Below are 27209 nucleotides of genomic sequence, written 5' to 3' on the forward strand. Positions count from 1 at the left end.
TCACCCAATCAGCCACTGAGTGTCCTTCTGCGAGTGTCTTTTTTCCAGCAGCATTCCTTTAACGAAAGCAAGCTCTGGGCCGGTTTCAACATGCAGTGTCTCATCAGCAGTCAGGCTTACTTTCGTCAATGCTGGTGATCTGCTGAAAAAAACACACTCCCAGGAGGCCGTGTGACTGTTGAGATGCATCAAATATATATGTTAAGGATCCAGTATTTTTTATTGTGGAGGGAGATATGTGAAGTTGTCCTATTGTTTGTTCATTTTTGTTACTTATACAGGTAGTCCCCGACTTACGATGGAGATCCGTTACGACGACCCCATCGTAAGTCGGGGACTACCTGTACTCTCCACGAGGACGTAAACGATTACGCCCGCCCTTGTCTCCCCAGTGGCGATGTTCACACACCACAGCAGTTGCTCGTTTGAGGCTGAGTCGATCTAAGGGAGGCCCAGGAGCGGTTGAAATACGGTAATCGTCACCGGTGGTGGCCGTGAGCGGGAATCGAACTCGGGTCGCCGGGTTCGTAGCGCGGCGCGCTAACCACTACATTACAATGCGTTACGCTTCCACGTGCGCGGGTCACGTGACAGATTTGACGTCACAGCTCACTTGTGCAAAAAAAATATTCTTTATTGAGCTGCCTCCCCCAAAAAAAACCCCAAAAGTGTATTTAAAAAAAAATCATTTTTGCATGGTGTAGTCTGGAAAGTATCCACATGGCAAATTTCAAGTTTGTTGCATGTCGGGAAATACGCTAAACATTTAGAACAGACACACATTCACAATTTTGCCTTTTATATATGGAGATAGACAGGATGAGTTTACAATACAATACAGTAGTTGCATTTTTTAAATCATTACCTCTTTGTTCCTTCTATTCCATGGAGCTGGGGAATTTGGATTTAGTGCTTGCAATCATTGGATCTGACTTCAACAGTGTCATTTGGAGCGTTTACGCTAAAGGTTAACCATGCTAATCTGGACTTGGGAAGGTTTGATTATCAGTTGTGAAAGAAAAGGCAAAGTGCAGGCTTTGATTTAAAGTTCTCGTGACTGTAGGGATTCATATTCTTGGTTCTTTCGGTAAAGTCACGTAGAAGGGAAACAATAAAATAATAAAAATATAAAAAAATATAAACAATACAATTCTCACGACGTTTCGACTGCAACGCCAGAAAGAACCAAGAATATAAAGTGCAGGTTGTTTCGAAATTAGAGAGGCAACGTGCACAATTAAATTACGGTAATGTCACCGAACCTCATTAATCAATAACATAACATAAGAGAACACATATAGCATACACGTCCTTCATTAACATACCGTATGTTAATGATTTATTACATACCGTATGTTAATGATTATTAAAAGAGTACATTCGTTTTGTTACATTGTAAAACAAAAGTCGATTTCTTTCCAATTGGCTATGGCTTATCATATTTTAATTTTTAATTTCATTTTTCTACCGATGTGACTTTACCGAAATAATCAAAGAGTATGGATTGCTACAGTCACGAAAGCTTCAAATCAAGATATGCTTTCTCAGTTTGTATATGCATACTTGAATGGCAAAGGTGGGAATATATTGCCCTTTGTAAATACCGTTTTCTCGTGCACATTTACAGCCCCTTTGTCAATGCAAAGTGAGGCTTCTTTGACTACACTTTGACCAAGGTGGAATGCAGAACGATGGATTTAGTTCGAAAGCCCTCTACTGCCCACACTGCCGACGCCACCTGTTTTTGTGGTTTGTGGGAAGAAAAAAAATCCGGATTCAAATAAGCGGACATTTTCCCAATTTTTCTTACAAGAAACCCAGGGTATGATCCTGTCTCAATGTGAAATATCAAACACTGGGTGCAGCTTCATAGCAACTCACGGCAGTTTAATTAAAATGCAAAGCAGGCGCAATGAGCATGGGGAATAATATTTTACACAGACTTTAGCAGTGCTGCGACCCAAACAAGGACAACCTTGGCTGTGCCTCTTAAAACTGTTTAAAAAAAAAACCTCCCTGCTGTTAATCACCAAGTTGGCTTCAAGTGCGCAAAACCATGCCTGCTGAGAGAGACGTACAAGAGGTGGAGATGTTCTACAAAAAAACAGATGGGCTCATGGGGGCTCAAATAGATGGAACCCTGTTTAGAGGCTCGCTTCCCGTGGCTGTTTCGCAGCTCGTGAGCAGACGCGCATCTGTAATCGGGTTCGGTTTTTTGCAAATGTGGCAATTTGCAATACGTGAACGAAATTGTACTGCTCCGTTACACACCGATGCCATGATTCTTGATTTATTTGTTTCAACTTCCAGTGAACCCCCAAACCGCGACCCCACACCCAACCCGTTGGCATTGACCACGATGGCGTTTGCGTGTCGAGGTTTTGTAATTTTTTTTTTAATAGCGGCAGGCAGGGCTGGTGTGCCCGTTGGACTGATTGGCTGGCTGGAAGGGCCTCCAAGTCGGAGCTTGAATCGAGTGCCCCCAGACAAGAACTGCATGCACCATCCTGGCACCCGCATGGCATACACACAGGCACAATGGCAAAAGGGGCAGATGTCAGGATCCGTGTCTTTATTTATACTGGAGGATATTTTATATGTTCAGGTATAATATTCCTGGGAGCAGTGTATGACACTTTTGGAATGCTGTTCGCCCTGAAGCCAATCTAAATTAAGCTAATTCGCTCGATGTGGAAAGATTTAGCGTAAAATAAATGTTTTACATTTCAAGCTAATCTTCTTCTTAAGACCACTGGCCCTGAAAAAAAAACCCAGTATAATAAGGTATATAATCTGGTAAAAAAAATACTGTAGATTTGAAAAAAAAACAGGAATTCCATGCTCAGAAACATTAGCTAGCCAACAGTGTTCATCTCTGTTGGTGCCAAATGGTAAAAAAAAATACCACTTCCTTGGCAGGAATGAATCCTTGCAGTGCAAAACCACGGTTGAACTTCCACTACTACCCAACCTCACACCGATGTTATAACCTCAGCCCAAGCAGGAAGCATGCCCCGGAGGAAAATGGAGCAACGAAATCGGCGCTCGATGGATGGTCGCACCGCAACACTGTTGTGAGAGATCACGATAGCTTAGGGAGCCCTACATGCAGCAAAGGAATGATAACGGCTGCTGCTGATTACGGTAATCTATGGCCGAGGCAACAATAATTGGCCACAAAGGGTTTACCATCACTGCAACGTGCTTTCATTTACTTAACAACAACAAAAAACGAATTGATTCTGAAGACTATTTTTCAGCACAATGCTGCTTTTTTTTGGGATTGTTGGGGGGTGGGGGGGTAGCACTCGGGACAAACAGCCGAACTCTGCTGGATGAAGGCGCTGCCACGCCAAAGAGGTTGCTGGCCAGATCGATGTGAAATCTCTCAAGGCCGGCCACCACCGTACAAGCAGCGTTTTATATACACACGTGGGGGCGCTCACACACACACACGTCTCCCTCCACACACACACACGTGTGTGTGTGGAGGGAGACGCAGCAGCAGCAACATAGCAGCAGCATAGAGGGGAGGGTTACTACTATGATGAGCCAAGAATGTCTGTCCGTCCCTCGCGTGACGTCACTCCACATGAGGCCCACCGCCCTCATTAATATTCACGAGCGGGTGGATTTTTACACGAACGAGCAGGATTAAATAAGTTATTACGCAAAGTCGCTTCAAATATGACGACGTTTCTTTACAGAAAGTGACGGTAAAAAAATAAATAAACGCAGCACAGTGCTACATCCGTGCGTGACGTCACTGAAAAAGAGCCCCCCCCCCCAATCATTAATATTCATGCCCGCGTGGAAATTTACACTGACGCACAAGAAGGTCGCGCACTCCTCATGCCGCACCCCTCCCCAATAACCATTAGCGGGTGACGTCACTCCCCATGCCGCACCCCTCCCCAATAACCATTAGCGGGTGACGTCACTTCACATGCCGCACCCCTCCCCAATAACCATTAGCAGGTGACGTCACTCCCCATGCCGCACCCCTCCACAATAACCATTAGCGGGTGACGTCACTCCACATGGGGCAACCCCCCTCATTAATAATCATGAGCTGAACAATTTTTCTATTGAATATTTCAGATTTACTGCAATATACACCCGTCCTGGACGGCCAAAAAAGCTAGTTACTAATATAATGAGCCAAGAATATGTGTCCCGCGTGTGACGTCACTCCACGTGAGGCCGCCATTCATAATCATGAGCGGGCGACGTCACTCCATATGGAGCACCTCCCTCATTCATAATCATGAGCGGATGGCGTCACTCCACGTGAGGCCCCATTCATAATCATGAGCGGGTGACGTCACTCCATATGGAGCACCTCCCTCATTCATAATCATGAGCGGATGACGTCACTCCACGTGAGGCCCCCATTCATAATCATGAGCGGGTGACGCCACTCCATATGGAGCACCTCCCTCATTCATAATCATGAGCGGGCGACGTCACTCCACGTGACGCTCCATTCATAATCATGAGCGGGTAACGTCACTCAATATGGAGCTCCCTCCCCTAATCAATAATCATTAGCTGATGACGTCACTCATATGGACCCCGCCCCCACCCCCCTCATGAATAATCATGAGCGGGTCATTATTTTCGCTTGAATGTTTCAGATGAACTGCAATACACCCGTCCTTGGACGGGCTCTCGGCTAGTGTATGATGTTGTTGGTGTACACGCCTCGTGGAGTATGCTGCGTGTGTAGCGTGTACAGTATGATCGGATGAGCCATGCTGACTGTGCGTTCCCACAGTTCCTCTGCGGGAGGATCGACCGCTTTACCCAGGCCGGCTTTAGCGGGGGTGCATCTATTTCGTGATCGATTTTAGACAGAAAGGTCACTCGATTTTCTCACACTGCAACCAACAATTCCACGTCCCGTTCAGTGTAATCCACCGCTAGCCACGCGAACCGCTATCTCCATCTGCCTCTCTCTCTCTCTCTGCCCAGCCGAGCCACGCGTACATCCCAGGTAGATTTACACACGCAACCATGAGCCACCCGGTCACGCACCGAGACGTACCCACAACCTCGTCCATTCATTCATTCACAAAGACATACCCACAACCACCCACACACCACGTCCATTCATTCACAAAGACACATTCACAATCATTCCACACCACATGCATTCACAAAGATGTACCCACAACCGCCCACACCACACCAAATCCATTCATTCACAAAGTCACAATCATTCCACACCACATTCATTCACAAAGACATATCCACAACCACCCACAAACCACATCCATTCATTCACAAAGACACATTCACAATCATTCCACACCACATTCATTCATTCACAAAGACATACCCACAATCATTCCACACCACATTCATTCACAAATACATACCCAGAACCACCCACACACCACATCCATTCAATCACAAAGACATTACACAATCATTCCACACCACATTCATTCATTAATTCACAAAGACATACCCACAATGATCCATAAATTCACACATACATACAGACATGCCCACAACCACCAACACCCATTCATTCATATATACATACCCACAACCACTCACACATATATAGGGATACCAACATCCACACCCACCCATTCACAAATATAATCCCAGCAACCTACTCATATACCAAGCCAGATGCGGTACTCCTGTTTCGTCTTATAGACTATTGTGGAAAGTGCCGTTTATGAACACTTACTGAGAGGCTGGAACAATGAACCTGGAGGTGGTGTGGTTAGCCCAATGCCTGACTTAAAAAAAAATCTCTCCCCAGTGCTGGTTTAAGGCTGAGTCAACCTTGTGGAGGCAGTGGAACAATTCAGATCCCACTTGCCATTGATGTGGCAAGTGGGATCAAACTAAGGGTGCCCATGTCCGTAGCATGTGCCAACCAAAACGTCACCGCTCCCCACAAGACCACGGCAAGACCAAGGCAAAGGCTTATCCACACTCAGCCACCCACCCACTCGTACACCAAGGCATATCCACACCCAGCCACCCACCCACCTACCCAGCCACCCACTCATACACCAAGGCATATCCACACCCAGCCACCCACCCACCCAGCCACCCACTCATACACCCAGGCACCCACCCACCCAGCCACCCACTCATACACCAAGGCATATCCACACCCAGCCACCTACCCAGCCACCCACTCATACACCAAGGCATATCCACACCCAGCCACCCACCCACCCAGCCACCCACTCATACACCCAGGCACCCACCCACCCAGCCACCCACTCATACACCAAGGCATATCCACACCCAGCCACCCACCCACCTACCCAGCCACCCACTCATACACCAAGGCATATCCACACCCAGCCACCCACCCACCCAGCCACCCACTCATACACCCAGGCACCCACCCACCCAACCACCCAGTCATACACCAAGGCATATCCACACCCAGCCAACCACCCACCCAGCCACCCACTCATACACCCAGGCACCCACCCAGCCAGCCACCCACTCATACACCAAGGCATATCCACACCCAGCCACCCACCCACCTACCCAGCCACCCACTCATACACCAAGGCATATCCACACCCAGCCACCCACCCACCCAGCCACCCACTCATACACCCAGGCACCCACCCACCCAACCACCCAGTCATACACCAAGGCATATCCACACCCAGCCACCCACTCATACACCCAGGCACCCACCCAGCCACCCACTCATTCACCAAAGCATATCCACACCCAGCCACTCACCCAGCCACCCACCCACCCAGCCACCCACTCATACACCAAAGCATATCCACACCCAGCCACTCACCAAGCCACCCAGCCACCCACACACCCAGCCACCCACCCACCCACTCATACACCAAGGCATATCCACACCCAGCCACCCACCCACCCAGCCACCCACTCATACACCCAGCCACCCACCCACCTACCCAGCCACCCACTCATACACCAAGGCATATCCACACCCAGCCACCCACCCACCCAGCCACCCAGCCACCCACTCATACACCCAGGCACCCACCCACCCAACCACCCAGTCATACACCAAGGCATATCCACACCCAGCCAACCACCCACCCAGCCACCCACTCATACACCCAGGCACCCACCCAGCCAGCCACCCACTCATACACCAAGGCATATCCACTCCCAGCCACCCACCCACCTACCCAGCCACCCACTCATACACCAAGGCATATCCACACCCAGCCACCCACCCACCCAGCCACCCACTCATACACCCAGGCACCCACCCACCCAACCACCCAGTCATACACCAAGGCATATCCACACCCAGCCACCCACCCACCCAGCCACCCACTCATACACCCAGGCACCCACCCACCCAGCCACCCACTCATTCACCAAAGCATATCCACACCCAGCCACTCACCCAGCCACCCACCCACCCAGCCACCCACTCATACACCAAAGCATATCCACACCCAGCCACTCACCAAGCCACCCAGCCACCCACACACCCAGCCACCCACCCACCCACTCATACACCAAGGCATATCCACACCCAGCCACCCACCCACCAAGCCACCCTAACTTAATATCTCAGGCACATTTTCAGTCATACACGCACTGGCCCACACCTATCCACCGACACTTACGACAAGCCAGACCCACAAAACACCACCTCTAACCTACAGGTGACAGCACGATGGCATATTGATCCGACCCAGAAACAAATGTATTAACCCAGACACTTACTCACACAGCAAGGCATCCCTCCACTCACCGCGTCCACTCAACCAGTCACCCAAAGTCATTAAATCATGGGTTTGCAACCAGGGGGCTGCTGAGCGCGACCTCTTTGGGTGCCCTCTTGCGGGCAACCGTTTTATTTTATTTTTAACAAAAACTAATTTTAAATCTTGAAACACAATTTAATGCAAAGGATAAGCAATGCATCAAATATGACAGGCATTTTTGGTCAATATGGAATGTCTTGGTGACACCATGTACAGCAATAAAACTGTATTGTTAAAGAATAACAAGGGGGTGGGGTAAGAAATAGAGGCAGATTATTCCATCACCTATTTTGTTTAATCTTCTTGGTTCTTTCGGTAAAGTCACGTAGAAGGGAAATAATACAATAATAAAAATAAAATAAAATTCTCACGACGTTTCGGCCACAACACAAGTAGCCTTCCTCAGGTGAAGGAATAGAACTGTCGGGACGACAGCGCTCCAATGAACACTGCTAAGCTTGGCAGCGTCTTTTAAGCTGGGTGGGAAGAGCAGAGCACCTTGACAAAGGAGTTTACATATCAACAGGAGAATTTAGCATTGAAGTAGCTGTGTTATTGTTAAAGTCAGAAATTAGCATGTAACTGGGAGATTAGCATGATGTTAGTGTGAGTAATTAGCATGTGACTGGTCACGGAAGTAGCTATGTTAAAGTCAGAGTTTACATATCAACAGAGGCATCTGCGTGACTTTACCGAAAGAGCCAAGAGGATGAATCCTTGCAGTCACGAAAGCTTTAAATCGATATTTTGTTTAAGTCCGACTGTGCCATCTGCCTGCTGCTGTGTTTGTGTAGAACACGTGCGATGCGGATATCAATCTGTTTTGACCAAAGAGAAAAAAAACAAATAGCTCTGCTGCTGCTTCTTCTTCGGTGAAAGGTTGCCGAGTCCTGTCCTAAGGGGCCGTCCATAAATGACGTCACGCGACTGTGACCGATTTTTGACCCCCCCCTCCTTCGTCACACGGCGTCACACGAAGTCAGACCCCCCCCCCCTCAAATATGACGTCACAAAGCTCTGCCCCCCCCCCAAAAAAAAAACATGCTTCAAATCGCTTTAAACTATTGTCATTGTAGTGCGTATTTAATGTGGCGCTGCACTCTGATGTTGTAGGAGAAAACATTTATTCAAAAAGTCTATTTAATTAAGTAGAACGTGTTGTCTATATTTATTTAAAGTTGCGCATTTTGAATTTTAATGTGACGTCACATTTCTCAAACCCCCCCCCTCGTCACAAATGTCTGACCCCGCCCCCCCCCCCATGTGCGTGACGTCACTTATGGACGGCCCCTAAATCCATCAAACACGAAGACAGCCAGCGTCCCATCACCATCCACTCTCTTACAGAGACAAGGATCACCCCCCCCCCCCCCACCGTCTAAGCGTGTGCTGTTAGCAAGCAACCCATGAAGGCCGGAACGTGGGTGGCCAGCACCTCGCCCGGCCGCCTTTGTATCCCTCGTGGCGATGTATGCACAGTGGACCAGGTACTCATTTGAGGCCGAGTCGATCTAGGGCAGGCCCACGACCGGTTCAGATAATCGTCACTGCTGTTGGCCGAGTTAAAGATGCGCATACTCACACCTGCCCGTCTTCACATGCTCACTCGAACATCCCCCACAGATTCCCACATGCTTAGACCCACGCCCCCTACCCAGCTGCACACACAATGCCTAAAAAAAGACACAAAGTCCCCCCCATATAGCCTCGTTAAAGATTGTTTGGGGCAAGTGGGGTTAGCTAGCACCTACCACACCCTCCCACATACACACACACAACCCCCTACCAGCTCATGCACCCAGACTCATACTCAACCACTCACCCCTACACCCACACACACACATACCAACACCCACACACATTACCAACACCCACACACCCAGCCCCTGACCACCCTCATGCACCCACACGTACAACTCCACCAACATACAGCCCCTACACACACACACAACCGACACCCACCACACACACACACGCTACAACAACACCCACCACACACACTACAACAACACCCACCACACACACTACAACAACACCCACCACACACACACTACAACACCCACCACACACTACAACACCCACCACACACACACTACAACAACATCCACCACACACACTACAACAACACCCACCACACACACACTACAACAGCACCCACCACACACACAACCGACACCCACACACACTACAACAACACCCACCACATACACACACGATAACGCCCATCACACACACACACTACAACACCCATCACACATACACACACTACAACACCCATCACACACTACAACACCCACCACACACACTACAACACCCATAACACACACACTACAACACCCATCACACACACTACAACACCCACACACACACACTACAACACCCACACACACACTACAACACCCATCACACCCACACTACAACACCCACCACACACACTACTACAACAACCATCACACACACTACAACACCCATCACACACACTACTACAACACCCACCACACACACTACAACACCCACCACACACACTACAACACCCATCACACACACACTACAACACCCATCACACACACTACAACACCCACCACACACACACTACAACACCCATCACACACACTACAACACCCACCACACACACTACAACACCCACCACACACACACACTACAACACCCAACCAAACTCGCCCTCCCACTCTTTCTCTCTCGCCCCCATCCCCCGCCACCAGCCACCTTCAACAACAGCAGCGACCCCCATCACCATCATCCCCGACCCGGCCAGCGGTGTCCCTCGGCTTCTCCTGGTATGTAAGCACACGGACTAACAACTGCCGCTGCTTCTGCTCTCTATGATTGTGCTGCTGCTGCTGTTGTTGTTGTGAATGTGAGTGTGGTGTACAGCCCTGCTACGAGTTGTAGCCGCAATCGTGGAATGCCTCCTCTCTCCAGATGAGTTTCTAGCGACACGCGGACAGCCCCTACGCGTTTCACTTGCCTGGACTGTTCTCCCCGTGTTGGTGTCTGTGTGTTGGTGTCTGTGTGTTGTTGTCTGTGTGTTGTTGTCTGTGTGTTGTTCTCCCCGTGTTGGTGTCTGTGTGTTGTTGTCTGTGTGTTGTCTGTGTGTTGTCTGTGTGTTGTTGTCTGTGTGTTGTGTCTGTGTGTTGTTCTCCCCGTGTTGGTGTCTGTGTGTTTCGTCTGTGTGTTGGTGTCTGTGTGTTGTGTCTGTGTGTTGTCGTCTGTGTTGGTGTCTGTGTGTTGTTGTCTGTGTGTTGTTCTCCCTGTGTTGGTGTCTGTGTGTTGTTGTCTGTGTGTTGTCTGTGTGTTGTGTCTGTGTGTTGGTGTCTGTGTGTTGTTCTCCCCGTGTTGTTGTCTGTGTTGGTGTCTGTGTTGGTGTCTGTGTGTTGTTGTCTGTGTGTTGTTGTCTGTGTGTTGTTCTCCCCGTGTTGTCTGTGTGTTGTTGTCCGTGTGTTGTTGTCTGTTTGTTGTTGTCTGTTTGTTGTTGTCTGTGTGTTGTTCCCCCGTGTTAGTGTCTGTGTGTTGTTGCCTGTGTGTTGTTCCCCCATGTTGTTGTCTTTGTGTTGTTGTCTGTGTGTTGTGTCTGTGTGTTGTTGTCTGTGTGTTGTTCCCCCATGTTGTCTGTGTGTTGTTGTCCGTGTGTTGTTGTCTGTGTGTTGTCTGTTGTTGTCTGTGTTGGTGTCTGTGTGTTGTTGTCTGTGTGTTGTTGTCTGTGTGTTGGTGTCTGTGTGTTGTTCCCCCATGTTGTCTGTGTGTTGTTGTCTGTGTGTTGTTGTCTGTGTGTTGTTCCCCCGTGTTGTTGTCGTTATCTGTGTGTGTGGTTCTGTGTGTGTCTGTGTGTGTGGTTCTGAGTGTGTGGTTCTGTGTGTGTGGTTCTGTGTGTGTCTGTGTGTGTCTGTGTGTGTGGTTCTGAGTGTGTGGTTCTGTGTGTGTGGTTCTGTGTGTGTGGTTCTGAGTGTGTGGTTCTGAGTGTGTGGTTCTGAGTGTGTGGTTCTGAGTGTGTGTCTGTGTGTGTGGTTCTGAGTGTGTGGTTCTGAGTGTGTGGTTTTGTGTGTGTGTCTGTGTGTGTGGTTTTGTGTGTGTATTACGTGGCACGGTCTTCGCTAAATTCACTTTCTCCAATAATCCGTTAAGACTTTACTGGGGGATCTTTGTGAGTGTGTGTGAGTGAGTGTGTGTTATTGTAATATTTTGCCTGTGTGGGGAGCAGTAGTGTAGCAACTCGACCTCAAATGAGTACCTGGTGCGGTATGCGCACATCGCCACCGGGGAGACAAAGGCGGCCTTCATAGGTGCACGCTAACAGCACTTGCCCCAACAGTCTGTTAAGGCTACACGGGGGATCTTTGTTTTTCGTCTCATTCAATGTGTGTGTGTACTGTGTGTGGTTTTAGCGTGTACTGTGTGTGGTTACTAATGATGTGCTTCACTCGGATATTGACAAGGTCTGTGATATCCCCAACCTGACTACGGCTTGGGAGACTTTCAGGTACACGTTTCTCCAAATTCTTAACAAACATGCTCCGTTGGTTAGATTTAAAACCAAAGGCAACCGCCCACCATGGTATGATCCTTTGATTACAAAGCTTATGAAAACTAGGGACAATGCTTGGGCATGTGCTCAGAAAAGTAATTTGGTAAATGACTGGCTAGAATACAGGATTTTAAGGAATAGATGCGTCAAAAAAATACGGAATGCAAAAAATGCCTACTTTCCCTCCACTCCTGGACTCACACGGAAATGCCAGTATTTTTTGGAAAACAATCAAATGTATCGAAAAGGCATCCAAAACAGACAATCTGCCCGTTGAGCTTAACCGAAATGGGGAATATTTTTCAGATCCCAAAAAAATAGTTGACAATTTTAACCTTCATTTTTCTGAAGCTGGTAATCTTTTTGATAATGTATTGGGAGTCACCCCTGCTCATGCAAATTCCTACACCCCTGTCCAAACATTAAACGAATTTAGTTTCCAGCCAATCCACGAAAGTAATGTTCTGAAACAACTGTCCTACCTCAAGGGGTCCTCCTCTACCGGAGCAGATAGTTTTCCCGTCTTTGCTCTACTAACTGTTGGTCACCTAATATACAAACCTATAGCCCATATTTTCAACCTATCCTCTAGAATGGAAACATTCCTATGTCCGTCCACTTCACAAAGGGGGCCCTAAAGATGATCCCAATAACTACTGACCTATCTCAATTTTGTCCCCATTGATGATTTTTTTTGAAAAATCATTGAACTACCAAATTAATAGTTTCCTGTCCACCAACAATCTACTACATCTAAAACAATATGGGTTCCGAAAAAAATACAGCACTACATCTGCTGCATGAGACTCTCTGAATCAAATTTACAGTAGCCTTGATAATAAGCAGTACTGTGCCTGTCTTTTTCTTGACCTGTCCAAAGCTTTTGATACAGTAGACCACAACACCCTGCTTAGTAAACTAAGTTGCCTCGGTTTTTCCGAAAACACAGTAAAATGGTAAAAAAATACCTTTTTTCTTGCACCCAAACTGTATTCACAGATGGTTGGAGGTCAAACAGTGTTAAGATAACAAAAGGGGTTCCACAGGGTTCCATCCTCGGCCCCCTCTTCTCTCTTCATGTCAATGACTTGGGCACTGACTTGGCTCATTCCAGGGTAAATCTTTTTGCAGATGACACGATACTGATTACTGCTGGCCGCTCTCCGGATGACGTGATTGCTAAGCTCCAGGGTGATTTCAACAAACTACAACATCAGCTAGTTGCTCTTAAACTAGTCCTGAATACCTCCAAAACCAAGGTGCTATGCTTCTCTCCGGGACTAAAGCAGGAAGTATTTTTTCCCCAATTACATTCCTTAAATAATTATCAAATAGAGCAAGTCAAGATCTATAAATATCTTGGGGTCATCCTGGATTCACAACTGAATTTTGAAGATCACATTGATTATATTGGTAAAAAGACAAAAATAAAAATTGGTTTTCTCTATTGACACAAGCACTGCTTCCCCCCAATGTTCCGTTTGGAATTGATAAAAGCTACCATACTGCCTCTACTTGACTACTGTGACATCGTGTATAAATCAGCCCCCCAAGTACTGTACTGAAGAAGCTTGATTCCATCTATCACTCGGCCGTGAGATTTGCATTGAACTGCCCATATAGGACTCACCACTGTGATCTCTACATTGGGTCAAACTTAACATCTCTTAATGTTCGACGGCTTGTGCACCAGATCTTATTTATTCACGATGTACTTACAAAAAAATCCGCAGACTACCTACTGGATCTCCTCTCTGTTTCAAAGAACAAATTTGACCTCAGGTCTTCGTTCATTTACCAGCTTCACATTCCCTATTGCCGTACAAAAACCGGAGGAAGGGCCTTTGCTATTGATGCCCTCAGGGTCTGGAATGCTATTGCCAATAAACTGCAACTTGAATCACTACCTATGAGATCTTCACTCAAAACTGCTCTAGAGGAGTTGTACACCCCTAGCTGCCACTGCTATTCAGTGGCCTAAAATAAAATAAAATGTTTCGCTCCAGATGACCGCTGCAAAGTATTATCTGTATTTTCATTTAGTGTGCTGATCTTAAAGGTGCTCTTGTTGTTGTGGAGTAACTCATGCAGCCAGCTGTGGCTCTAGGGTTTGGTGTTACATGTTATTTATTTAGTTTATTGTTAAAAATTCGGTCACAGTCCCTATGATCGCTGTTACATTGCATTTATGGCTTTATTTTGGTGATTTCGAAAACGTTTTTTGGTTTGGCCATGTTTTTGTTTATTGTAGTACGGAGTTAGACTGATGGCCTTAATCTTAGTTATCTTGTGGTTGTTGTTGACTTGCATCCCGCTGGGATTTTTGCACACAGCGTTGGTGTACGGTGCTATTTCAGAAATATTTTGATGATTTTTTCCTGGATTTTCTGTTTGCACAGTCACATAATCACTTTAAGATGTTTTCTATGTTTTTGTTTGTTGCGGTTGCACCCAATTCAAGAGCCGAATGGCTCACAGGGCTATACCAAATAAGTGAAACTAAAACTAAACAATGGTTTTAGTGTGTGGTTTTAGTGTGTACTGTGTGTGGTTTTAGTGTGTACTGTGTGTGGTTTTAGTGTGTACTGTGTGTGGTTTTAGTGTGTACTATGTGTGGTTTTAGTGTGTACTGTGTGTGGTTTTAGTGTGTACTGTGTGTGGTTTTAGTGTGTGGTTTTAGTGTGTACTATGTGTGGTTTTAGTGTGTGGTTTTAGTGTGTACTGTGTGTGGTTTTAGTGTGTACTGTGTGTGGTTTTAGTGTGTACTGTGTGTGGTTTTAGTGTGTACTGTGTGTGGTTTTAGTGTGTGGTTTTGGTGTGTGCTGTGTGTGCTTTTAGTGTGTACTGTGTACTCACGTTCTCTGTTTAGTGTTTGCGTACTGTCCTGTGTTTATGCATCAACGTGTGAATTGCTGTATGGGTGTGTACAATGTGTACTATATTGTGTATGTACAATGTGTGCTATGTTGTGTGTATACAATATGTACTATGTTGTGTGTGTACAATGTGTGCTATGTTGTGTGTGTACAATGTGTACTATGTTGTGTGTGTACAATGTGTACTATGTTGTGTGTGTACAATGTGTACTATGTTGTGTGTGCATAATGTGTACTATGTTGTGTGTGTACAATGTGTACTATGTTGTGTGTATACAATATGTACTATGTTGTGTATGTACAATGTGTACTATGTTGTGTGTGTACAATGTGTGCTATGTTGTGTGTGTACAATGTGTACTATGTTGTGTGTGTACAATGTGTACTATGTTGTGTGTGTACAATGTGTACTATGTTGTGTGTGTACAATGTGTACTATGTTGTGTGTGTACAATGTGTGCTATGTTGTGTGTGTACAATGTGTACTATGTTGTGTATGTACAATGTGTACTATGTTGTGTGTGTACAATGTGTACTATGTTGTGTGTTTACAATGTGTACTATGTTGTGTGTGTACAATGTGTGCTATGTTGTGTGTGTACAATGTGTACTATGTTGTGTGTGTACAATGTGTACTATGTTGTGTGTGTACAATGTGTACTATGTTGTGTGTGTACAATGTGTACTATGTTGTGTGTGTACAATGTGTGCTATGTTGTGTATGTGTACAATGTGTGCTATGTTGTGTGTGTACAATGTGTGCTATGTTGTGTGTGTACAATGTGTGCTATGTTGTGTGTGTACAATGTGTGCTATGTTGTGTGTGTACAATGTGTACTATGTTGTGTGTGTACAATGTGTGCTATGTTGTGTGTGTACAATGTGTACTATGTTGTGTGTGTACAATGTGTACTATGTTGTGTGTGTACAATGTGTGCTATGTTGTGTGTGTACAATGTGTGCTATGTTGTGTGTGTACAATGTGTACTATGTTGTGTGTGTACAATGTGTGCTATGTTGTGTATGTGTACAATGTGTGCTATGTTGTGTGTGTACAATGTGTGCTATGTTGTGTGTGTACAATGTGTGCTATGTTGTGTGTGTACAATGTGTGCTATGTTGTGTGTGTACAATGTGTACTATGTTGTGTGTGTACAATGTGTACTATGTTGTGTGTGTACAATGTGTGCTATGTTGTGTGTGTACAATGTGTACTATGTTGTGTGTGTACAATGTGTGCTATGTTGTGTGTGTACAATGTGTACTATGTTGTGTGTGTACAATGTGTACTATGTTGTGTGTGTACAATGTGTGCTATGTTGTGTGTACAATGTGTACTATGTTCTGTGTGTACAATGTGTACTATGTTCTGTGTGTACAATGTGTGCTATGTTGTGTGTGTACAATGTGTACTATGTTGTGTGTGTACAATGTGTGCTATGTTGTGTGTGTACAATGTGTGCTATGTTGTGTGTGTACAATGTGTGCTATGTTATGTGGGTACAATGTGTACTATGTTGTGTGTACAATGTGTACTATGTTGTGTGTACTATGTGTACTATGTTGTGTGTGTACAATGTGTACTATGTTGTGTGTGTACTATGTTGTGTGTTTACAATGTGTACTATGTTGTGTGTGTACAATGTGTACTATGTTGTGTGTGTACAATGTGTGCTATGTTGTGTGTGTACAATGTGTACTATGTTGTGTGTGTACAATGTGTGCTATGTTGTGTGTGTACAATGTGTACTATGTTGTGTGTGTACAATGTGTGCTATGTTGTGTGTGTACAATGTGGACTATGTTGTGTGTGTACAATGTGTGCTATGTTGTGTGTGTACAATGTGTGCTATGTTGTGTGTGTACAATGTGTGCTATGTTGTGTGTGTACAATGTGTGCTATGTTGTGTGTGTACAATGTGTGCTATGTTGTGTGTGTACAATGTGTACTATGTTGTGTGTGTACAATGTGTGCTATGTTGTGTGTGTACAATGTGTGCTATGTTGTGTGTGTACAATTTGTACTATGTTGTGTGTGTACAATGTGTACTATGTTGTGTGTGTACAATGTGTGCTATGTTGTGTGTGTGTGTACTCTGCATGTTTGTAGTGTGTGTTTTGCTGTGTGCAAAAATATAATTTTTGTTGTTTTTTATGCGGGTACTGCATGGGTTTTCCAGAGTCTGCTCTGTATAAGTGTGTATGCATTAATATTTTGCTGTGTCTGCAGTTTCAGTGTGTTTTTTTCAGTGTTATGGTACTGTGTAAGATTTTGTGTTGTCTGTGTGTAGTGAATGTGTGTTGTGCCTATATGTACACTTAATTTGTGCAGCTTTTTAAACATTATTTTTGATTGTGTACACTCCTGTGTTACAAGGAGACATTGTGTGTGTGTTTTGTGTATTGTGTATTTGTGCACACAAGTGCTATCGTTTTGTGTGCATGTAAGTGCGAACTGTTCTCAGGGTTTGTGTGGGGAGCGGTGGTGTAGTGGTTAGCGCACTGTGTGTGTGGTGTGTTGGGAGTGGTGGTGCAGTGGTTAGCGCACTGTGTGTGAGTGGGGAGTGGTGGTGCAGTGGTTAGCGCACTGTGTGTGAGTGGGGAGTGGTGGTGCAGTGGTTAGCGCTACGCTGCGCTACGAACCTGGGCACCCAGGTTCGATTCCTGCTCACGGCCAACACCGGTGACGATTATCTGAACCGATCCTGAGCCTCCCCTAGGTCGACTCGGCCTCGAATGAGTACCTGGTGCGGTGGTGTGTAAACATCGCCACTAACTGGGGGAGACAAAGGCGGCCGGGCGTGGTGCTGGCCACCCACCCCCTGGTGTGCCTCAGTGCCAGCCTTCGAAGGTGCTCGCTAACAGCACTTGCCCCTACAGTCTGTTAAGGCTATACGGGGATGGGGGGGTTCTTTGTCTTTGTGCACCTGGATTATTACCACGCCGGAATGATTTCACTTCACTAACTTCACGGCACTGAAGTCGCAGCTTATGCTGTTGCTCTCGGTAAATTGGTGCAGGCTGTTTCGCAAGTTGTTGAATTTAATAAAAAAACGTACATACAGGTAACAAAAAAAAGCTGGATAATGTGAAGAGAGAAAAAGTGAATTCCTCTCCAATGTGCGCGTGTGTGTGTGTGTGAGATAGAGAGCAAAGACTATCAGTGAAGCCTCAAGTTGTGTGGAAACGGACAGCGACGAACATCAGCACGTAGCAGTTTAAATCCCAGCACACACGTGGTGCTGCTTCATGCTGCTCCAGGCTGTGTGTGCGCGCAAGGGTTGACAGATGGTTTAATGAATGGCTCACAATCATCCAGCATAACCGCACTTGACACAGTGTGCGTTTTAATGCAGTAGAGAACCCAGACCACTGTAACACATTGCATCCGTGTATTGCAAATCCACCGGTGGATTGAAGGTCTCTCCCGAAAGCCGTGCGAGTCGTAGGGGCCCTTTGACCATACTTCACCACGCTGGTCAGTACGAGCGGATTGGTGAAGTTGGCGAGGGGGGCTAGAACCGGTTTGGATAACACCACTGATGTTAGCTGTGGCTGGGAATCGAACTCGGATTTGGGGGCACCGCGGTGGCTAGGAGATGTTAACTACCCCGCCTGCTACACAGGAGGTCGTGGGTTCAATCACTACCCTGACGCCTGTTGTATATTTGGAGTTTGCGTGTCACTGCTAGTTTATCCCTCCATTTAGAAACATGCGCTATACATTTCGACGTGATAAGCCACTTTGTTGAGCTATCGTTTGTGAGAGCCAGGTCGCTTGTGAAAAAATAGCGACATAGCTCAATGGGTCTTACCTGGTAATATAAATACAAAATCGCGTAATTTTATATTTGAGAGATTCTTGACAATATGTGAGGCTTTCCTATGTGAAAGGAGGGAGGACATGATTGTGAAAGTAACACATAACAGAATAACACACAATGAGTAAAAACTAATAAAATGCGCACATAGGAAGCATATCCTTTACTACCTAGCTACAATAATTTCCACGTGATAAGCTACTTGGTTGAGCTATCATTGTGCCCAGGTCACTTCTGAAAATATATATAGCTCAGTATGCCTTATCTGGTAAAATATAAAAAAATCGTTCAATATTTATATTCGTGGGTTTGTAACGCACTTTCGCTAACCACTGTGCAACCACAAAGCCAATAACTTGGCACTGCCACTTATCTAGCAAGTCTTGATACAGACGCAGGTGAGATAAGTTAAGAAAGCCTGCTGAGACAAAGATCTTTTGCACGAGACACGTGGGGACAGGGCAAAGACGTGAATGAGGACCAGAGCAGCAATCCGGTATAAGAAAAAAACTGCGCAAAAAATAAACAGCGACGTTTATAAGATGTGTGAAAATGCGGTTGATGGTTACGACAATATATAGGCTCTCGTGTGTGCATTAAATTAAAAACTATGACGATAACAAAGCAATCACATCTGATAAAAAAATAGGTGATGAAATACAGTTGTCATGCAAATAAAGCAACACTAATGATTAAATGGAATTATGGAACGTGTTCCACGCTACATAAATGAAGTGGTACTTACACAAGACCACGAGCAGTGGGTGTCAATGTTGGCATCTAGTCGTGTATTCCCGAATGTGTAAGATGGAATGAATGTTCAATGCGTGTACGATTATGTAAGTTGATAATGAAAAGCCTTCTTTATATATTTTTTCTACCCCGTTCTCACCTTATGACCCTTAGCTGTAATTGCCAGCAATGCATTACAGTGCCTGCGTTAATTACAGCGGGTTAGTCCATATAACATAGCCCCGAGGCATTAATTGAATGTAATAGCTGGACCTTACAGAATACTTTAACAAGTCTGCATGAGATCAGCATGCACAGATTGTTTGGTAATTACCTGTCGTAAATCCTAACTTCTCCGTTCCGTGGATTTGCATCCGGTGCACATGAAATGTGGACAGTGCTATTAAGTCAGTCACGGTGGATTTATTCTGCATTGTACATCATACACGAGTGTAACATTAAACAGGTCCCTGCAGGGTGGGCTGGTAGAAGTTCGCAAATGAGATAATGTGACTTCCAAATGTTGGGTGCAATAAGACATATCAAGTCTCTGCGCTGTCTATTGCTGATTTTACACCCAACAGCACGAGATTTCACTTCGTTAAAGTATTGAAAGGGGACGGACGGACGGACACATTAATCTATTGCAGGCTGGTACACTCAGTTTACAACTTCGTTTCTACCAGTAATAGTTAACGACTTTTCTTGTGAGATGAGAAGCACAGAACAAACGGCCTTTGGTGACTGCAATCACGTTGGTTGGACTGGCAAAAATCCATATGATTTCTTTCCTGGGTTTTCATAGGATGGAGCAGCGCTGCAGTAGTTAGCGCACTGCACTATGAACCTGATGGTTCTAAGTTTGATTCCCAGCCATGGCTAGTGTCAGGAACGAGTGATATCTGTACCGGCCCTAACCCCCAGAGTGGAGAGTAACGCCGAAACAGCCACCATGACCAGCACAGCATGGAGGCTTTCAGCTGGCACTGCATTGACAAATGGCTGTAAATTATTTAAAAACCATGTTTTTATTAACAGTTGGCTTTAGTGAAGAAGCCACTGTACTATGCACACGAACGGTGTATTTTGTTATATACATGCAGTGCCAATGGCCAAATTGCTCAGAATGTGCCCGATCTCATTGGATCTCAGAAGCTAAGCTGTTTTCAACGTGGAAAGTGCTTGGATGAGAAACCACCGTACACAAGGTGTTGCCATCGGCTGTGGGGGGTGGGGAGCAGTGCAGGAGAAAATCCATTACTGGGGCACTATGCTCCCACTTCTCGGCTTCCCACCTTGACCAACCTGTACTGACCAGTGTGGTGAAGTTTGATGGAAATAACCCCCGCCTTCATCCGGCGGTGGATTGACGTAAGGCGGTGGGACTGACATTCATGCGCACGTGCACATGGCACACTGTAGCCATCGGTCAAACCTACACATGTCATAGGCAATAATATCGCTTGGAACGTGTGTTTTTGCGCGCGTGCGATTCCAGGAAAGACTTAAGAGCATCATGGACGACACGGGGTACATGCTGAAAAAGGACTCGATCGACGTGGATGTCTTCCTTATCGGCGATCAGCTACGGTAATTCCGGACAATCATAGCTGCAACTACATGATTGGTTATTTTGATGACAGGGCACCTGAAGTGAACCAGTGGGACGATCTCACTAACGTTCCAAACGTGGAGCCAACTAAGTGGAAGAGAGTTAGAGGTACGGGTCCATTTACAGGGTCTATAATTAGCGTCCTCCGGAAAAAAACCTCAATTCACAGCACGGCGATACAGTACGGGATGGTGCTGTGAAGCAACTGCTCTACACACATGGGTCGTACAAGTGGTATAAAATTGGAAAGCTTTTCTCAAAGTTTATATTGCAAAGTTTTGAATTCGCTTGGTCATGGCAAGTATGGACGACACTCACGAAAGCTAGCTGCCATTGTATTGTTGTTGTTGGTTGTGTTAGGGTTTGTCTCAGTGTAGTTTAGTGATTTCATTTTTTTATTGGGAGCAGTGGCAAAGTGGTTTGCACATTTCACTGTGAGCCCGAGTTCAATTCCCAGCCATGGCTAACACCACATGGACCACCGCAGTGATGTATGGTCAAACAGTTTATCATCCAGTCGAGGATTGACAGAGGGCTTTACATTAATTATTATTCATGCTCTATTGATATAACGAAATCTACAGATCTTTAGCTCAGATGCCATAGGGATAGCCATACTGAATTTTGTCTTATTTACAGATGTTATTTTGCAAGGCCACAAGATGTAACCAAATCCTGCAAAAAACCTGATTTATGAAGTCTCTAGTTTATATCAAAAGCTATATTTTACTGTAATTGTTATTTTTGCATTGCTAACCGTGAGACACACTATGCCTTGACACTCAAGCCAAAATTGTCAGCCACATACACTGCGACATTGCATCGGCACTCGTTAAACGTTGAAAAAGTCACATCCCACTTTGGCGCTCCGAATGATGGTTCGTGTAGTACCCTACCTGTCCCTTCCCACAGATCAGAAGCCCCTCGTGGAGGTTAAGCTAGAGGGCACCAGAGCAGGTCAACATTAACACACCTCAGAAGCCCTTTTCAAATGACATCTTCCAGTAGACGGTGGCATCTTCGATTAAATTAAACGAGGATTGAAATCTTCCGGAAGTGGGTGATTCTTCCAGAAGAGGCCACGGGACGGCATCCATCTTGAGGAGATGTCGCCATCTCGTGAGTTGGTGATGCAGGCGTCGTGAACAAGACTGGGGAGCGCCGTTGCTCCCAGCAGTGTCCCCGCGCTCGAGCCAATGGCTCAAGCATGGGGGCACTGCTCTGTGACTCACGTTCAACCTTACGCTTTCCTGGAATTGCCTGGAAGGTCGCATTTACCTTGGATACATGTCCCATGCGCCGCCCCGTTTAAACACCTCAGGCTCAGCCTTCGCCGAGCACCGGATGCTACCTCGTCGAGGATGTCTGGTGCCACCTTGTCAGTTAGCCGTGAGATACTTGGGGACGTTTGGAGGACTTCACCTCGTCATTGTTTGGCAATGCCTAGAGACCCCTGCTGAACACCACCTCGTCTTAGTCTGGAAATAATTGCAGTTGCCTGAAGCGTGCCAGTTGTCAATGTCCAGTGGTCCCTGAGGTTACCAGTGGGCGTGACAGTGTGGTGATACCTGGCCTTCACCTGGACAGTGCTATTTTGTCAGTGCTTGGAGATAACCTAGGAAGTGTTAATTGGTGTATGAAAAAATTCTGCAACCCTGTAACTTAGACGACGCTGCCTTCAATCCGTAGCCTCGTCAACAATGCTTTGACCTCGAGGTCGAATCCTGCAATCCATGCAACCTCTTAAATTTTGTTTCGAACATACGATAAAATCTAGTGAACTGCGACTTGGTCGTCACCATGTTCATCCTATGACCCGAGTTTTACGACTATGACCTCATCTCTGCTGTCACAGTCCGCTTATCCAATTGTCATTTATGCAACATTTTTGCTGCTGCTGCATCCAGCCACACTGTCTCTACTCCTGTGACTGCACCTGAGTTCTAGGAGAGTGGCGTGAAACTGGGACTTGGGGGTTTCCAACCCGCCTTGGCCTACCTCCTACATGGTGTTGTGAGTGCCTTGGATGCCCCATGCCAGCCGTCCCATAAATTAGTTTTGCCGCTTATGACAAGTCCCTTGCTCATGGTAAACGTAGGTGATTTCTCCAAGGGGCCTAGATGTTGCCCTGGGTTAGCTGTAACTGCATAGAGGCAACTCAGCTCCGATGTACATTTCCTTTGTGTTCCTTTAATACTTTGAGCCGTACTTCGAATTTCTTTTTTAAAATGTGCTGTTTATAATCCTGATTACTGCATTGATACCATTTTATTTAAAATCTCACTATCCAAGATGGATCCTAGCCTACATTATTTTTAGAGCTGTGTTTCCATGGTCTAGGAACACTTGGAGATCATTGATCACTAGGTTGTGGTTTCTTGCGCGAGCCCAAAGTAACTTTCCCCCTCGCCTTGAACATTTTCTCTCTGAATTGTATTTTGCTGATGGCTCTGCTGTGATAAATACTCGGGCAAGATGGCCCCTGCAAAAAGGGACAATGTTTCACGCGTCTCAATGGGTTTATGTAATTATCCTGGTTGAATGTATATATATAAGTCAAAAATGTGTGTGGGTTTGTGTGTGGGTTTGTGTGTGGGTTTGTGTGTGGGTTTGTGTGTGGGTTTGTGTGTGGGTTTGTGGCGGGGTTTGTGTGTGGGTTTGTGTGTGGGGTTTGTGTGTGGGGTTTGTGTGTGGGTTTGTGGCAGGGTTTGTGTGTGGGGTTTGTGTGGGTTTTGTGTGTGGGTTTGTGTGTGGGTTTGTGGCGGGGTTTGTGTGTGGGGTTTGTGTGTGGGTTTTGTGGCGGGGTTTGTGTGTGGGTTTGTGGCGGGGTTTGTGTGTGGGGTTTGTGTGTGGGGTTTGTGTGGGGTTTTGTGTGTGGGTTTGTGTGTGGATTTGTGTGGGTTTGTGTGTGGATTTGTGTGTGGGTTTGTGTGTGGGTATGTGTGTGGGTTTGTGGCGGGGTTTGTGTGTGGGTTTATGACTGGGTTTGTGTGTGGGTTTGTGTGTGGGTTATGTGTGTGGGTTTGTGGCGGGGTTTGTGTGTGGGTTTATGACTGGGTTTGTATATGGGTTTGTGTGTGGGTTTTGTGTGTGGGTTTGTGTGTGGTCACGCGCTTGGCTCTCCAACGGTGGGGTTTACATTAAAAAAAATAGCCAGGCACCACACCGTAAGCCCCGCGGTGAGCAAGCGCTATTCCTTTTTCTCACATCCGTCAACTTGAAATTACAGTAAAACCTTGGATTGCGAGAGTAACTTGGTCTGCGAGTGTTTTGCAAGACGAGCAAATTTTTTTAAATACATATTAATTTGATAAACGAGCGAGGTCTCGCAATACGAGTAGTAGTACGTATACGCTTTGTCTGCCGAGCGTCACGTGATCACAACTGATTTACGAGTGCTTTGGATTACAAACACGTTTCCGGAACGAATTATGGTCGCAATCCAAGGTTTTTACTGTACTTTAATTAGCGATTTTGTGCGGTTTGCCGTTATTTATTTATTAAATGGCGCGCGATCGACTGTACCAAGTCGCACGCGTTCGGTGGGGGGGACGGCTTTTACCAAGTCGGTCGGGGTGAGGGGGACTTTTTCACCCAACACGCGGACGTTAATTATTCTTAATGTTATGTACCCCCCACCCCAATGCGTGCAGTTACTGATATAGAGTTCCTACATATTCATTTTGCTTTATTTGCGAATTTGTGCTGTTTTGGATGATTTATTTATTAAATAGCCTGCGCTGGACCGTACCAACTATTACGCGTTCGGTGGGGGGGGGGGGGGACGGCTTTTACCAAGTCGGTCGGGTTGAGGGGGGCATTTTCACACAAAACGCTGAGGTTAATTCTTCAAAATGTTATGTACTCTTTGGTTCTTTCGGTAAAGTCACGTAGGTACCCCCCCCCCACCCCAATGCATGCAGTTACTGCTATAGAATCCCTACATTAATATTATGTAGCGCTTCGATAGTAACTATTGTAGCGCGGGCGGGGGGAGTGGCCCAGCCCACAGCCTGCCAGGGAGCCACCACGGCCGGCAGCACAATCTAGGCGAGGCCGCGGGTTCAGCAACGGACTAGGCCTCACCACGGTAATGTTAAGTACAATTTTATTACTCTTTGGTTCTATTGGGTAAATTGGGTAAATCTAGAAGTACAATTTTATTGCTTCTTTCGCTAAGGGGTCGTCCATAAATGACGTCACGCACCTGGGGGGGGGGGGGTTTAGACATTTGTGACGATGTGTGACGAGGGGGGAAGGGGGGGTTTGAGAAATGTGACGTCACATCAAAATGCGCAACTTTAAATAAATATTAATTAAATAGAATAGTTATAACAACACTAATTTTGATTAGTTTTCATTATTAACTATTTGATGATTTACATTTACTAAGGTCACCTTTTATTTATTCCATGAAGGAGCATTTTGCTTCTCCAATGGAAGAAAGGAGAAGCATACATTTTGTAAAAAAAAATGTTATTATTGTTGTTAAACATTTTGATTCTTATGATTCTACCAGGGCTTTTCATTGTGTGAAATTAATATGTGATTGTTATAATTGTACTTTCCATTTTGCTTCGTTCTACTAAGTTTCAAGTATTTGTATAATTACTTTTAATATTTTATAATTGTAAGAGAATTTCAATAATATTCTGAACATCCGCAGTTTTAGTTAGACGTTTAATATTTTCAAGTGAATTTTATGCTAAATTTCAGCTTTCCAACGCCTCCTTTTCACTACATGTTTTCTCCTACAACATCAGAGTGCAGTGCCACATTAAATACGCACTACAATGACAATAGTTTAAAGTGATTTGAAGCAACTTTTATTTTCAAAATGGAAATATGGTTTTGGGGGTGGGGGGGCAGAGCTTTGTGACGTCATATTTGAGAGGGGTCTGACTTTTTGTGACGCCGTGTGACGAGAGGGGGGACAGGGGGTCAAAAATCGGCCAAAATCGCGTGACGTCATTTATGGACGGCCCCTAAACTTACGTACATGGAAAAATGATATGAAAACAATTGGTTTGGAAATATAATAATCATTTTTACGTGTGCAGACAACTGTTTTTTTATTGCTTCTTTCGCTAACCTCACGTAGATAGAAACCTATTATTTAATTAATCACCTTGTAAATAATGAATTACTTTTTTTTGCGTGCAGACAAATATTATTTCATTTTCATGCTTCTTTCACTAAACGCACGTACATTTACATAACCTTGGAAATATTAACATAATATTGTTCGTGTGCACAAAAATATTATTTCATTTTGTTCTTTCGCTAAACTTACGTACATGCAAACCTATTTTTTTTAATAATCACCTTGCATTTCTACGAATAATTATGTTTGTGTGCAGACAACTCATTTTTCACAATTTACTTGCTTTTTCTTGTGTGTGTGCCTACTATGTCCTTGTTTCCATGTGAGTCCATCTGCGTGTCAGCGACAGTCGCTTTGTGTGTATGTGCGAGTCGATGCGTCTGTGTGTGCGTCCATGTTTGTGTGTGTGTGTCGATGTGTATGTGTAAGTCCAAATGTGTGCGTGAGTCCATGTGTGTGTCAGTCGATGTGTCTGTCAGTCGATGTGTGTGTGTGTGAGTCCATGTGTGTTAGTGGGGAGCGGTGGTGTAGCGGTTAGCGCGCTGCGCTATGAACCCGGCGACACGGGTTCGATTCCCGCTCACGGCCAACACCAGTGACGATTATCTGAACCGGTCCCGGAACTCTCCCCTAGGTCGACTCAGCCTCAAATGAGTACCTGGTGCGGTGTGTAAACATTGCCACTAGGGAGACAAAGGCGGTCGGGCGTGGTGCTGGCCACCCACCCCCTGGTGTACCGTTACCGGCCTTCATAGGTGCTCTAACAGCAC

At 45.6% G+C, this 27209-nt stretch overlaps 1 protein-coding gene across 6 annotated transcripts in view; it reads left to right on the forward strand.

Annotated features, from left to right (window-relative positions):
* The first annotated feature begins 4612 nt into the window (after positions 1-4612).
* The window catches only part of DEPTOR (DEP domain containing MTOR interacting protein), a 44917-nt gene continuing 22320 nt past the window's right edge, over positions 4613-27209 (forward strand). For 2 of the 6 annotated variants that reach the window (XM_076053142.1, XM_032979837.2), the window contains exons 1-3: positions 9143-9238; positions 10475-10549; positions 21222-21313. In XM_076053142.1, coding sequence (XP_075909257.1) covers positions 9158-9238; positions 10475-10549; positions 21222-21313 — 248 coding nt within the window. In that variant the 5' untranslated portion in view covers positions 9143-9157. Of the gene's footprint in view, positions 4997-9142; positions 9239-9641; positions 10550-21221; positions 21314-25175; positions 25426-27209 lie in introns of those variants that run through there. The other 4 variants (XM_076053158.1, XM_076053161.1, XM_032979852.2 and 1 more) reach the window with 4 other exon arrangements.

This window comes from Petromyzon marinus, chromosome 3 (assembly GCF_048934315.1).
Source record: "Petromyzon marinus isolate PM22_M1 ecotype Great Lakes invasive population chromosome 3, UKy_Petmar_22M1.pri1.0, whole genome shotgun sequence".
In the NCBI taxonomy this organism is placed as follows: domain Eukaryota; kingdom Metazoa; phylum Chordata; class Hyperoartia; order Petromyzontiformes; family Petromyzontidae; genus Petromyzon; species Petromyzon marinus.